This window comes from Protobothrops mucrosquamatus, unplaced genomic scaffold (assembly GCF_001527695.2).
Source record: "Protobothrops mucrosquamatus isolate PMUCROS unplaced genomic scaffold, P.Mucros_1.0 scaffold1029, whole genome shotgun sequence".
Taxonomy (NCBI): domain Eukaryota; kingdom Metazoa; phylum Chordata; class Lepidosauria; order Squamata; family Viperidae; genus Protobothrops; species Protobothrops mucrosquamatus.
Window position 1 is genome coordinate 86,609 of NW_015387264.1, and position 12,301 is coordinate 98,909.

Genomic DNA, 12,301 nt, shown 5'->3' on the forward strand with positions numbered 1-12,301 from the left:
ACCCCCCAGTCTCCTCCCTCACCACTCCGCGCCCCCCAGACAGGACTGGCCTTGGCCTCAGAGAGGGCTCCCCTAAGTCCCCTCGGGCCAACCCCGAACCCCCTAAAAATTTAATAAAACACCCCTCTAAGAAGACACGCAATTTTCTTCTCCTTAGTTCCCTAGTTGCTGTTGCTGTGTGCCACCTCTCGGGGTTCCAAGTAATATTCCTTCCTAGTTTTCCAACCCATATCCTTCCTAAACAGGAGTGCCCATCTTCTTGATGGCTAGATGTGAAATTCTCTACAGAAGAGAGACTCTTTTACTACCGAGATTTTTTATATGTCATGCTTTTTATTCAAAACAACATAAGCAAACAAACTAGTAAATATAACTATAACAAAGGTAGGAAACCATTTTTTTTTAAAAAGAGTAATTAAAATGTAACTAATTTGAATAACGTTTCTAACTTGGGGGACCCCAAGTTGTGCGTAGTTTGATTTCCGGAACTGTAAGTTTAGCAACATGGCTGTTGTTAAGATTTCTAGGACATCTCCAGGATGCTGAGATTGGGGAAGCCTGATCCAGTGGATACATGGTTTCTTATGAAAAGGTTCAGCCTTTGCCCAGAAAAAGATGCAGAACTCTACAGATATTACCAATTGCCATTAAAATGGTCATGGGTGGTAGCTGCATGAAAAGGCATGCTATAACCACCAGGAAAGGATACCTTTAAATATCAGTTTAAGATAAATTTGCTTTCAAAACTGTTATTGCTAGATGTAATAGGGAGACTTTTCAAGGAGGAGATACCCAACTTGGCTCAAACACTTCATTTAAGAGAAGTGAATTTTAGGTTTACTTACAGTGGGTCCATCAGCACCAGGAGATCCCTTCTCACCAGGAGGGCCAGGTGGGCCAGCAGGGCCAGGTTCACCAGGGCGCCCAGCAGGTCCAGACTCTCCACGGGGTCCTTTGTTTCCTTCCTTTCCACTAGGGCCAGGTGGGCCAGGAAGACCAATGTTGCCCTTTGAGGGGAAAAAAAAGTAACAGACATATCAGTCACTGCAACATCCAGCCAAAAGGCTGAGTTGTATGCAACAATATTTTTTTAATAAATCTTCATTAATTGAGGTGCTGTGGATGGGGATGCAAATATGCTTCGAATCAGACAGATCACTCTGGATGAGCAAAATTTTCTCTCCCATAGGCTAATTATTTCGTTGTATGTTTCTTAAGGCCCCTTCAAGGAAACTAACTAACCACATTCTGAACAAGAGGCATGTTGAAAAAAATCCAGCATTTTTAATTGACAGGCATTGATTCAATGAAATTTGAGGATTGCATTGTGAGGGTTTTAATATTTTCCTCTTAGAGATCTTAGCCTGCCCTCTCTAACAAGAACTTCCAGAATTCCATGGGAAATAAGGTGTATCTATATCAGTATATGTCCTAACATACATTTCCTGTCCATTCCTTCACTTTGTTGTGTATTTCTGAATTGAAACATCCACAAAATATCCATAACACTGAAGTAGGTAACCTGAATTCTATTGCAAATGTTTTAATTTTTGTGGTGACCTCTTTCAGTCAGCAATTTGTAAAAAAAAGTGGGTGCAAAGCCTATTTCTAAGTAGAATATTTTAAAGCTTCCAGTTCAGAATTAAACATTAGACTGAATACTCATTGAAATTAATAGATGTTAGTCTCAAGAAAGAGAAAAAAGAAAAATAATTTGGATTTAACTCATTGCATATTAAAACCTGAATTTCTTCAGCCTTTTCTTACATTGGTAACATTTCCTCTTTATAATTAACATTATGGTCCTCATTTGCCAAAGGGGGGGAAATTCTCCTGGTGAATGATCTCACCCTGATGGCCATTTTGAAGTTTTGAGGATTTTTCCTCTTATTTATTGCCAACAATGCCAAACTGTGTGGTTACTTACAGATGGACCAGGAGGTCCAACTCTTCCAGCAGCTCCAGGGAATCCAGTAGCACCCTATACAAATAAAGAATTATTCCATTTTCAATTATCCTTTCCTACAAAAGAACACTAACACAAGTTCACTGTATACCGTGTTCCAGTGAGTTTTGCAATTGTTTAAAGGGGTTTGGTTTTATTCAAAAATGTGAAAGCTGGTATGAAAAGCTCTCTCGGACCTTTTTAGCACCTTGTCTGCATACACCACTGTTTCTTATTTACATGACGATGCTTTTATTTCTGATGCAGTAAGTTTTTTTCTGAACTGCCAACTGGGAATCCCAAATATTTCAGCCAAGTAAGAGTATATGATCTAAGTAATATACTATCAAGTAGTGCTAAGATCTGCTAGAAGGAGTTGGTGACAGGATCTAGAATAGGATTCTTTCACTATCATACATGGCATTAAGCTGGCTAGTGAGAGAGTCTTAATATGGGCTGTCCTTCACTTCCCTATCAAGCAGCCAGTGCCTTCTAGATATATATAAACCATACTTATTTAAGGTCCTGTCTCAACTACTTAGTGTAGATTAAAAGCTCTTAAAGAAAAGTTGCCTTTTTTCTATTCTGTTCAGCAGTTCATAAGTGCTGAACAATTTATTAATTTCCTAAATCAAATTAGGAAACCAAAGAAAATTAAGAATCAGGCTTTTTTTTTAAAAAAAACAACTGTTACGATATTTTGCAGATTGAATTCTGCATTCTTCAAAACCAGGAACAATGATTTTAATCCTTAGTGAACTACCATTTTGTTGGAAGTCAGCACCCACCCACCCTGCTAGAGAAGGAAATATTTTGGGGGGGATATTAAAAAGGACACAATATTATATTTCCCCAAAGGAATAATGAAAAATCTTAGGCAAAGACAGGCCCAAGTCTCCCTCGCCCAAGCAGAAACCAAGCAGGCCAGCTTTTAGAAATGCAGATTTGATCATCCTTTCAGAAAGACTGTAGCCAGGAAGCTTGGAACTGATGGGATTAGAAAGACAAAGATCCCTAGAACCAACAACCCCTCACCCAAAAATATCCAACACAGGACATAGCCATCAGCCACAGCCCCAGGGAAGCAGGATATGACCTTTAGGACATAATAGGATTAACCCACCACCATCAGAATACCAAAAAGAACACACTCAAAAGCTCAGGTCAAAGTTCATGCCACAGGAACAAACAAAAAAGCCCAAGAAGGTATAAAAACCCACCACTCCCAGATACATGTGGTCAGCTTTCCCAGAGCCACATTTCTGTCTGGCTCTGCTTTTCAATAAACTACAACCTTCTTTCTAAAGCAGTCTCCATTTTGCTTATTCCCAGCTTGGACTGGACCCGGATGAAGATTTTTCTTTCAACAATTTAATAATATAGCATCTGATTTAATAGTACAGAAAGAACTCTTACTCACAGGGGGACCAGCGTTTCCACGAGCACCTTTGGGACCAGGAGCACCAATAGGACCCTGCAATCAATAGGGAAAGGTTAGCATGAAACTAAAGGCTGAGAGAAGGGCAAATTTTCATGGAAGGGACTGGGAAGCAGTGAAGGAGAACTTACAGCAGGGCCAGCAGGGCCAGTAGCTCCAGCAGGACCAGGAGGACCAGCATCACCTTTAGCACCAGCATCACCAGGTTCACCTTTAGCACCTGGTTGTCCATCAGCACCCTATTGGAGTAGAAACAACACAGATGGTGAAGATCAGTGAGATGGGGACAGAAACATAGATGTATATTGATTCTATGATATTTAATTTCCACCTTTCTATGCATTTTCCAAATATATCTAAACCAACCCTTGAACCAAACTAATTTCCTGTTGTATGGTTTTCGGATCTTCCATAGATGATCAACCAGGGAAAGGTAATGCAGAAGGCTTAGGATGGGGGATTTGATACGTTTTAAGAAATTTGCTTGCAGATTTATATCTCTGTTACTATGGGCAGAACTGCTGATTACAACCCTTTACCCTTCAGTTACTAGCTGAAGTAGAACAAAAAAAATCAGATGCACAAATTAAAGAACTTGCAACAAAAATCAAATTGTCTAATGTTCTTGGGATCTCAATTGAACTGGTTCTATGTGATAGAAATGAAAGATCTTCAAAATTTAATATTGAAAGAGAAATTTAAAATTGAATTTGCTGCAGTGGAAATATACTGAGTAGAGAAGCTATGGTGGGAAAGAGGAAAGGTTAACATAAAGAAAGGATGTAAAGGAAATATGTAGGCAAAAATAGCTGGGTCTTAAGAGTGGGAAAAGGAAGAAGAAAACGTCTGTAATAAAAGATAACTAGCAAAACAGGAAAGAACCTATTTTTCTAAGAAGTCATAAAAAAGGGGGCCAGAACTCAGGCAACTGAGCATGCGCAATTAATTGATTAATATTAACTGACACACCTTGCATAAATTATCTCCTAATTTTAATGTACATGTGATGTATGATTTAGTATGTAGCAGGAAATATGTAGGAGGCGGTCGGAAAGAGTGTAACCTCATAGTACCTCAGCCAATGGGGAAAGAGGAGGGATGTGGTGGCCGGTGATAGGGATGAATAAAAGAAGGAGATATTTTGGGTTAAAACTTTGGAGAGAACCAAGCTTTGATAGCTTCTCTCCCCGCTTATTGCAATAAACAAAACAAAAGGCCTTCACTGTGTCTTGGCTGGTTATTGGTCAGGCGAGCTTGCCTCTGGTCACAAAGGAAAGTAGCCAGGAGCACATAACATATGGCAACTCTCTATTATCATCCAGATCGTTTGCTTCTGAAAAATATTCCTAACATAGATTTAGCTGGACACAGTGACTTACATTCTGGACCTCTATTGGTTTGTGTGAGTTCCAAAATTGTTCAGAGTATCAAACTTTATTGGGAAAATTATTTGTATTCATTCATATATATCCAGTAACTGTAATTAGGTTATGCATAATGACAAATTGACTATGATCCTAACTCTGGAATTGATTGGTTCAACTTTCTTTTCCTACCAAAGGTCATCTGTTGGTATTCTATGGCTGATTTCTGGTTCACTTGCTATGCTCCTACAAGAATACAACAAAGTAAACTGATTACTGAATTAATCCAAAGTCTTGGTTAACACCAGATCACACATTTATCTAATGGGCTGGATTCACATAATAAGCTAAACTACAGAAAACACCCAATCAAATCAAACACTAGGTTTACCATGTTGTATAAATATATCTGCTAGAATTCTAAGATTAAGCATATTGTGTGAACAAAGCCAGTGAACCACCTTCACCTCATTATAGCTATAAGAGGATGCAAGCATTTTAATGGGGTTCCTGAGAAGTAGAAGAGATTTTCCATCTTACTTACAGGGGGGCCAGCAAATCCAGCGGGCCCAATAGGGCCGGGTTCACCACGATCTCCCTGGAAAGGACAAGAGACCGAAAATGTCATGATGAAATGAAAGAAATGCAAAGTTAAAAAGAAAGAGAGGATTTATTTAAGAGCTGTATAGACTGCATTTCAGGATAAGGCATCTCAAGGCAAAATGAAAAACAAACCTAGGAAGGAAAATTACTTACAGGAGCACCACGTGCACCAGTGGGGCCAGCAGGGCCAGAGGGACCAGTTTCACCCTGGGAAAGAAGAAAAAGAGAGAAGATTAAGCACCAGACATAGTAATAGCTTTCTGTGCATTAATAACTTGTTCTAATAATTTGTTATAAATATTATAACAAATTATAATAATTTGTTATAATGTTGAGACTCTAGAAAGAGTGCAGAGAAGAGCAACAAAGATGATTAGGGGACTGGAGGCTAAAGCATATGAAGAACGGTTGCTGGAATTGGGTATGTCTAGTTTAATGAAGAGAAGGACTAGGGGTGACATGATAGCAGTGTTCCAATATCTCAGGGGCTGCCACAAAGAAGAGGGAGTCAAGCTATTCTCCAAAGCACCTGAGGGCAGGACAAGAAGCAATATATGGAAACTGATCAAGGAGAGAAGCAACCTAGAACTAAGGATAAATTTCCTGACAGAACAATTAATCAGTGGAACAACCTGGCTCCAGAAGTTGTGAATGCTCCAACACTGGAAGTTTTTAAGAAGATATTGGACAACCATTTGTCTGAAATAGTATAGGGTCTCCTGCTTGAGCAGGGGGTTGGACTAGAAGACCTCCAAGGTCCCTTCCAACTCTGTTATTCTGTTACTAATGTAGTGTAAGAAGGATTTCTTACAGTCAGTCTTATATTCAGTACTACCCACTACTTGGATAAAAGTCACAAATGCTTCTTTTTCCAATGACATGAACATTTTAAAAATGGACAACATGCCTTCATTTCTAACCAGAGATTCACTGAGTTCCAATAGAATAATACAGGTTTTCTGTTATTTGTGACTATTAAGCTAAAACAACATAACAATGGTTAACAGGTATCAAGAGAGAGATAATGGAGGTGGGAAGACTGGTCATATCTTTTGGGTGGGTGGGTGGATTAGCCAGTTTCTAGTCTATGTTCATTTACAAGTATACTTCAAATTATTTGCATATTAATCATGTCATTTTCAAATCTACATAAAATGGCATTTTTAATCTAGGTAGTTTAAATTCATCTAATTGTAATGTAAGGTTTTCCACTCAGCCTCACAAACATCTCTGCGCTACTCAGAAATTTCAAAGAGCCAAAAGAAACTCCTGAGCCGAGGTTTCAGCAAAGAAAACAACTTTATTTTGGCCAAGACAGAGTTGGTTAACCTTCTCCCTCTTCGTGGCTGCTTAGAGGAATGAAGGCACACCCAGTAGAGATGTCTTCTACCTTTTATACTTTTTCAAAATAAAGAGATCCAAGTCTCTGTACCAGGAGCAAGGAAGCACAGAAAAACAAATTCCAGGATGATGACTCATATACATCAATCCAAGCTAACTCATCTTCCCCCTCCCTATCTCCTGGACCACTGAACCCTTCCTTGCTCCTTTCATGTAAGCAATCTCCTGTATATTTAGCATGAGACATTTACTTTTTCAATATACATGAAACACTTGCTTCTATCTATAAGGCTGCTTGCATATAAATATATATATATATATATAAAATAGCTACAAACTAACACTACTAATATCAAGCTTAAGCATAATAAAATCATAAGCACAATAAGGTCACTTCAGTAAAATAGATTGTTAATGCATTTTCCATAAAAATATGTTTATAAACCAGGAACTACATCATAAAATATGGGTAAGTGTAATATCCAAAGAATAACTGAATTCTAGTCTGTGTATTAAAATGGAAGATGCACATTTGTGTCCCTTTGCTTGAAATAAATGAAACCACTGAGTACCCCACTGATTTAGTTTCTAGCAGGGTGAAGGTTCGTTCTCCAAGCTTGTGGGTTGGTTTACAAACATTTCATTCCCAGGCTAGGTAACATCTTCAGCGGAGTTTAGGGGAGTATAATGTACTCATTCTATGACACAATTTAAAGCCCATGTATATAGCACTTTAATTGGTTGTGAGGAATAGCCTTTAGAAGGGATGTTTGGTACTCTGCAATTCCATGTTATCAGGGAGAGCATTCCATTTCTATCTCCTGGTGGCAGCTAGTCCTTTTTGCAAAGCTTTCCCTGATGCTTTGCAAAAGAACAACAATCCAAGCTTGACCTGAGTATAGCAGCTAGTTCCTAATTCATGCACAGATCTGTGTAAATGCCAGGAAATGTACACAGTAAGTGAAACACATGACATAGCTTCCAATGACCATACTGTAAATCAGTGGGAGTTTGGGGAGAACAACTTGGTGTAATACTTGCCTTGTCACCAGGAGCACCAGCTGGTCCAGGTGGGCCAATGGGTCCAGTCAAACCTCTAGGTCCATCTTTGCCAGGAGAACCATCAGTGCCTTTGGGACCCGGGTCACCCTAGGAAAAGAGGAAAGACAAAATAAGATTATCAATACTGAAAAGATCAGAAGGGCATAAGGATTGGAAAGAAGATCCTTCTGTTGATGATACGTTATCTCTCACATTTGAAATCTTGAAATAAGTAGATTTCACATCAGGGTTGATGTTAGGAATTTTCTCTAATATATCTCAAAAGCTAAATATAAAAATCATGATCCTGGATTGCCCTCTTAAGTTTTACTTCTTACTAGAAGGCCTCAGGCCAAACTGGAAGACAACAATGGCCAATCAACCTCTTAATTTGGCTTGTGCTGTATTGAGGAAAATATCTGAATGCCAATGAATGGAGGATAATATAAACTTCACTTCTTGTTTGCCTTTATAATTCTCCCAGCAGTTTATTTGTATGGTGGCATTAGAGAAGGACCATAACTTATTGATAGATGAGAGACATGGATGCAGAAGACTGTAAATTCAACTACTGTCATACTTCGTCTACAATAAAAAGAATCCCAAGTTACAATGTTGGGAACTGATGCCTACCTTCTTTTGGGGGCTAAACACCCAGCCTTCTGAAGTTATATATAATGGATTTTTCTTGTTCTCCATCTTTTTAAGCATAGTAAGATGATGACTGCCATTTTGATGATAACAATGTTCAACAATCATGTACTTACTCTATCTCCCTTGGCACCAGGCAGACCAGCAGCACCACGTTCACCAGGCATACCCTGAAGACCAGGAGGACCTTGACCACCAGGAGCTCCAGGAGCACCAGGAGCACCCTAGAATTGTATAGTCAAAGCAACAATGAAGGCATTGATCAGGAATGGAACCAAGTGTCTGGAAACCATACAGAAAGAGGTGCCTATCTATTCTGAATTTCCTTTTTCTTTAAAAAAAAATATATTTTTTCTTCTATCTTCAGAATTCTGTTCTGAATTTCCTGTATTTTTTCACACACATTTCTAAGACAACATTTAATTTTATTAATGTCCACAAGGCATATTAGGGAAAAGAAAAAATGATATTGCTCTTAGGAAAGCAGCAGTTTAGTGGGTTTGGGCATATACTCTATCATTCTGAGTACCCAAGGCCAAGGTGTGTTCATTTATCTTTTAGGTAGCCTTTTCATCTCAACTTCATTAATATCTCACCTTAGCACCATCGTTACCAGGAGCACCATTAGCACCACGGGGTCCAGGAGGACCTGCAGGACCTTGGGCACCACGTTCACCAGAGAAACCTCTCTCGCCCTACATGAAATAGTGAATTGATTACAAATTGATTATGGAAGTGTTATTGGACAAATCAAAGACATATAGTAACTTAGAGAGAAGATCTTTACTTACTCTTGCACCAGAAGGACCAGGAACACCGACATCACCAGGAGGACCCTGCCAGAGTAGGGAGAAACAGAAATTGTTAAAAGAGAGCCATTGAGAATGCATTCAGGTAATGTACTTAATTTGACATGGGGGTGGATAGGTGGAATGCAGTTCAGCAAGAAATGGGTTGTTCACGCTCAAGTCTGAGGGCAAGATTAGACAGTTTTTTTGCTTCTTTCAATTATGAAGTTCTAGAGAACTTTAAATAGAAGAGCACATATGAGAAGGTAGGGGGTTTGTTTTTTTAGTGGAAGTAAGAACTCTAAAATAAAGGTGTGCTGTAGAAGAAAGAAATATCCATTATCTTCTTCCATGAAGAAGAGATTGTTTCCTTCAAAATGTTTTATTTGAAATATAAATATTCCTCTGGATAAATTCTAAAGATGGCTTTCCTAAACTGCCAATTACTTCTTCAGAAAAATAGAAAAAATAATTGAACCCTGCATATTCTGCTGCCATATTGATCATGCACTAGGCAAAGATGAAATTTTCCACAAACTTTATTATTTTAATCACAAGTCTTACCCTACTGAAATCTCCAGGGAAAAAAAAGTTATATGTGTCATGCATTAATCTGCATTTAAAATTACCGTATAATCATGCCACTTCTGACAGACTCATAGAAATAGAATAGACTCATAGTCTTATAATAGACTCAGTCTCAGTAATAGATTCATAGAAAAGGTGATTTGAAAGATCTAGTCCCAGATTACAGTAATGCAGGAATCCACTGTTACAACAGTACCCCTGAAAAGTGACAATCTGTTGTTATCAATGTCCCTCACTGGATGAAAGAGTCCACCATCTTCGAGGATGGTCTGTTCCAAACCTGGGAAAACCACTAAGAGTTTACAAGGGAAGGGGAAGGTATAGTACAAGCCTTGCATGCTTAGCAACAATCAGATGAATATTTGTTTTTTTAAAAAGTCCCATGAGGAGAAGGGCGGGGTATAAATTAAATTATAAATAAATAAATAAATAAATAAATCAAATAACTGTTTCATCAAAAGAACATGAAATCATAAACTGGTCATAATATTGTCCTGAAGAGAAGGTAAATCCAGTGGTGGGATTCAAATATGTGAACAACCGGTTCTCTGTGTGGATACCACTTCCGGAAGTCCATTCTGGGCCTGGGCAACCAAAAATTAGCTACCGGTTCTGCCGAACTGGTGCGAACCAGCTGAATCCAACCACTAGGTAAACCTCCACCTACTAAAATTCTCTACAACTACTAAAAGAGTGTAGGAATTGGAAATTCTAAAGCAGAAACATGCTGAAGAGGCCTGATTTTCCATATGTCAGTAGATGCTTTTCAATTGTTGGATGGTGCATGCATCCATTTGAAAAACAAATACAAAAAAGCCACAGTGGGGAAAATGGTAGCCATTATCTAAAATAAGGTTATTCTGGAGAATATTTGTGCTGAGTTCAGACTCCAAAGTAGCCTTTCCTAAATGGAGTCCTGCAACTCAAGGGTCCTAATTTAGTTTCTCCCTGCTTTAAAGTATGTACAGACCCCATAATTCCTTCTTTATACTTCTGCACAAAGGAACACATTACATACTTGTTCACCAGGCTTTCCAGCTTCACCAGGGGCACCGGTGGGGCCAGGAAGACCCTAAAAACAAAAGTCAGAAGTGAAGAAAATATTAGCTTTGATAGAATTGGATAAGCTTGGCAACCAAATACAGCTTGTTAGTCTTGCTAGCACCTCATGAATTCTACATGCTTATATTTTACAGCAGTGTTTTTCCAACTTGGCATCTTTAAGACCTGTTGATTTCAATCCCCAGAATTCTCCAGCCAGCTGAAAACACTGTTTCAGTTTTCTTACAGACCTCATGGTTTGAAAGGGGGGAGGGATATATTTTTTGACTATTTTAGTTCAGTTCTCCTTCCACTCCTTTCAGTTCCTTGTCACAAAATGATTAAATAAACCTACATCATTTGAACATCGGAAAAAAACAAAAACAATTGTATTAAATCTTTAACTAGTGTCTGCCATTCCAAATTTGGTATTTTGTTGCAGAGAGAATATACCCATTTGTTTTTTGAAGTAACCCTGCTCACCTGGAAGCCAGGAGCACCAGATGGACCTTGTTCACCTCTTTCTCCAGCAGGACCCTGTAATGGAAAGGTAGGAAAGTTCAAGCCTTGATAGAATTCAAAAAGGAATAAACATTCATAATATTGTAGAAGGAGAAATCAGGAAGAAGTTCCTACTTACAGCTGGGCCTGGAGAACCTTGAGTACCTGCATCACCATCTTTGCCAGGAGCACCCTGGGAGAAACCAAGGAGGAATAAGCATTAAAACAAGCAGAGCTCAATGTTTTTAAAATAAATCTTGCCTAAGAAATGGGTTGATTGAAAACCTTCCTACCTACCAAATGATCAGATAATTTACCTTCCTAAAAATATTCCTGCCACTCATCATTGCATGCAATACCATCTCATTTGGGGTATTGTGGATATAGTAATGAAGGTGATGGACTGGCATGGGGGAGTACAAGTGTTAACCCACACTCAGTCACAAAGCCTACTAGATGACTTTGAGCCAGTCCCTTTCACTAAGCCTAACCTATCCCACATCATTGTTGTGTGTAAATGTAGAAAGAGAGAGCACTATATATGCTTTCTTGGTCACCTGTTGTCTGCTTTTCCAGTATTATTTATTTTATTTTTTTTTCAAATATAAATTTTTATTATTTTCATCATAAAAAAAAGCACATCACAAATACATCACATTATAAAAACCCTACCCCCCACCCCCCACCCCCGGACTTCCCAAACCTAATCCCAGGATACTATTCAACTAAAAGTAAACTAATATTAATATCCCTAACTCCACAAAATATTGTTCTACATAAGTAGGTGAAATATATATGTAAAAAAAAAAAAAATTTTTTTTATCTAAAAACCTAAATTATATTCCACCATTCTATGCTTATTTTGAATATAAACAATCCATCTTCTCCATATTGATAAAAATTGTTCATTTGAGTGATCCTTCAAATAAGCCGAAATTTTTGCCATTTCAGCAAGATGCGAAACCTTCACTCTCCAGTCCTCCATTGTAGGTAAAACTTT

The 12,301-nt window shown here is 38.4% G+C and overlaps 1 protein-coding gene across 1 annotated transcript in view; it reads right to left on the reverse strand.

The window, feature by feature from the left end:
• Nucleotides 1-12,301, reverse strand: part of LOC107291014 (collagen alpha-1(I) chain) — a 59,972-nt gene that overhangs the window by 13,856 nt on the left and 33,815 nt on the right. Inside the window, exons 26-38 of the mRNA XM_015819962.1 lie at nucleotides 11,441-11,494; nucleotides 11,284-11,337; nucleotides 10,778-10,831; nucleotides 9,175-9,219; nucleotides 8,980-9,078; nucleotides 8,500-8,607; nucleotides 7,733-7,840; nucleotides 5,504-5,557; nucleotides 5,292-5,345; nucleotides 3,515-3,622; nucleotides 3,366-3,419; nucleotides 1,928-1,981; nucleotides 846-1,007 (exon numbers count right to left, since the gene is read on the reverse strand). Of these exons, the coding sequence (XP_015675448.1) occupies nucleotides 846-1,007; nucleotides 1,928-1,981; nucleotides 3,366-3,419; nucleotides 3,515-3,622; nucleotides 5,292-5,345; nucleotides 5,504-5,557; nucleotides 7,733-7,840; nucleotides 8,500-8,607; nucleotides 8,980-9,078; nucleotides 9,175-9,219; nucleotides 10,778-10,831; nucleotides 11,284-11,337; nucleotides 11,441-11,494 (1,008 nt within the window). The remainder of the gene's footprint in view (nucleotides 1-845; nucleotides 1,008-1,927; nucleotides 1,982-3,365; nucleotides 3,420-3,514; nucleotides 3,623-5,291; nucleotides 5,346-5,503; nucleotides 5,558-7,732; nucleotides 7,841-8,499; nucleotides 8,608-8,979; nucleotides 9,079-9,174; nucleotides 9,220-10,777; nucleotides 10,832-11,283; nucleotides 11,338-11,440; nucleotides 11,495-12,301) is intronic.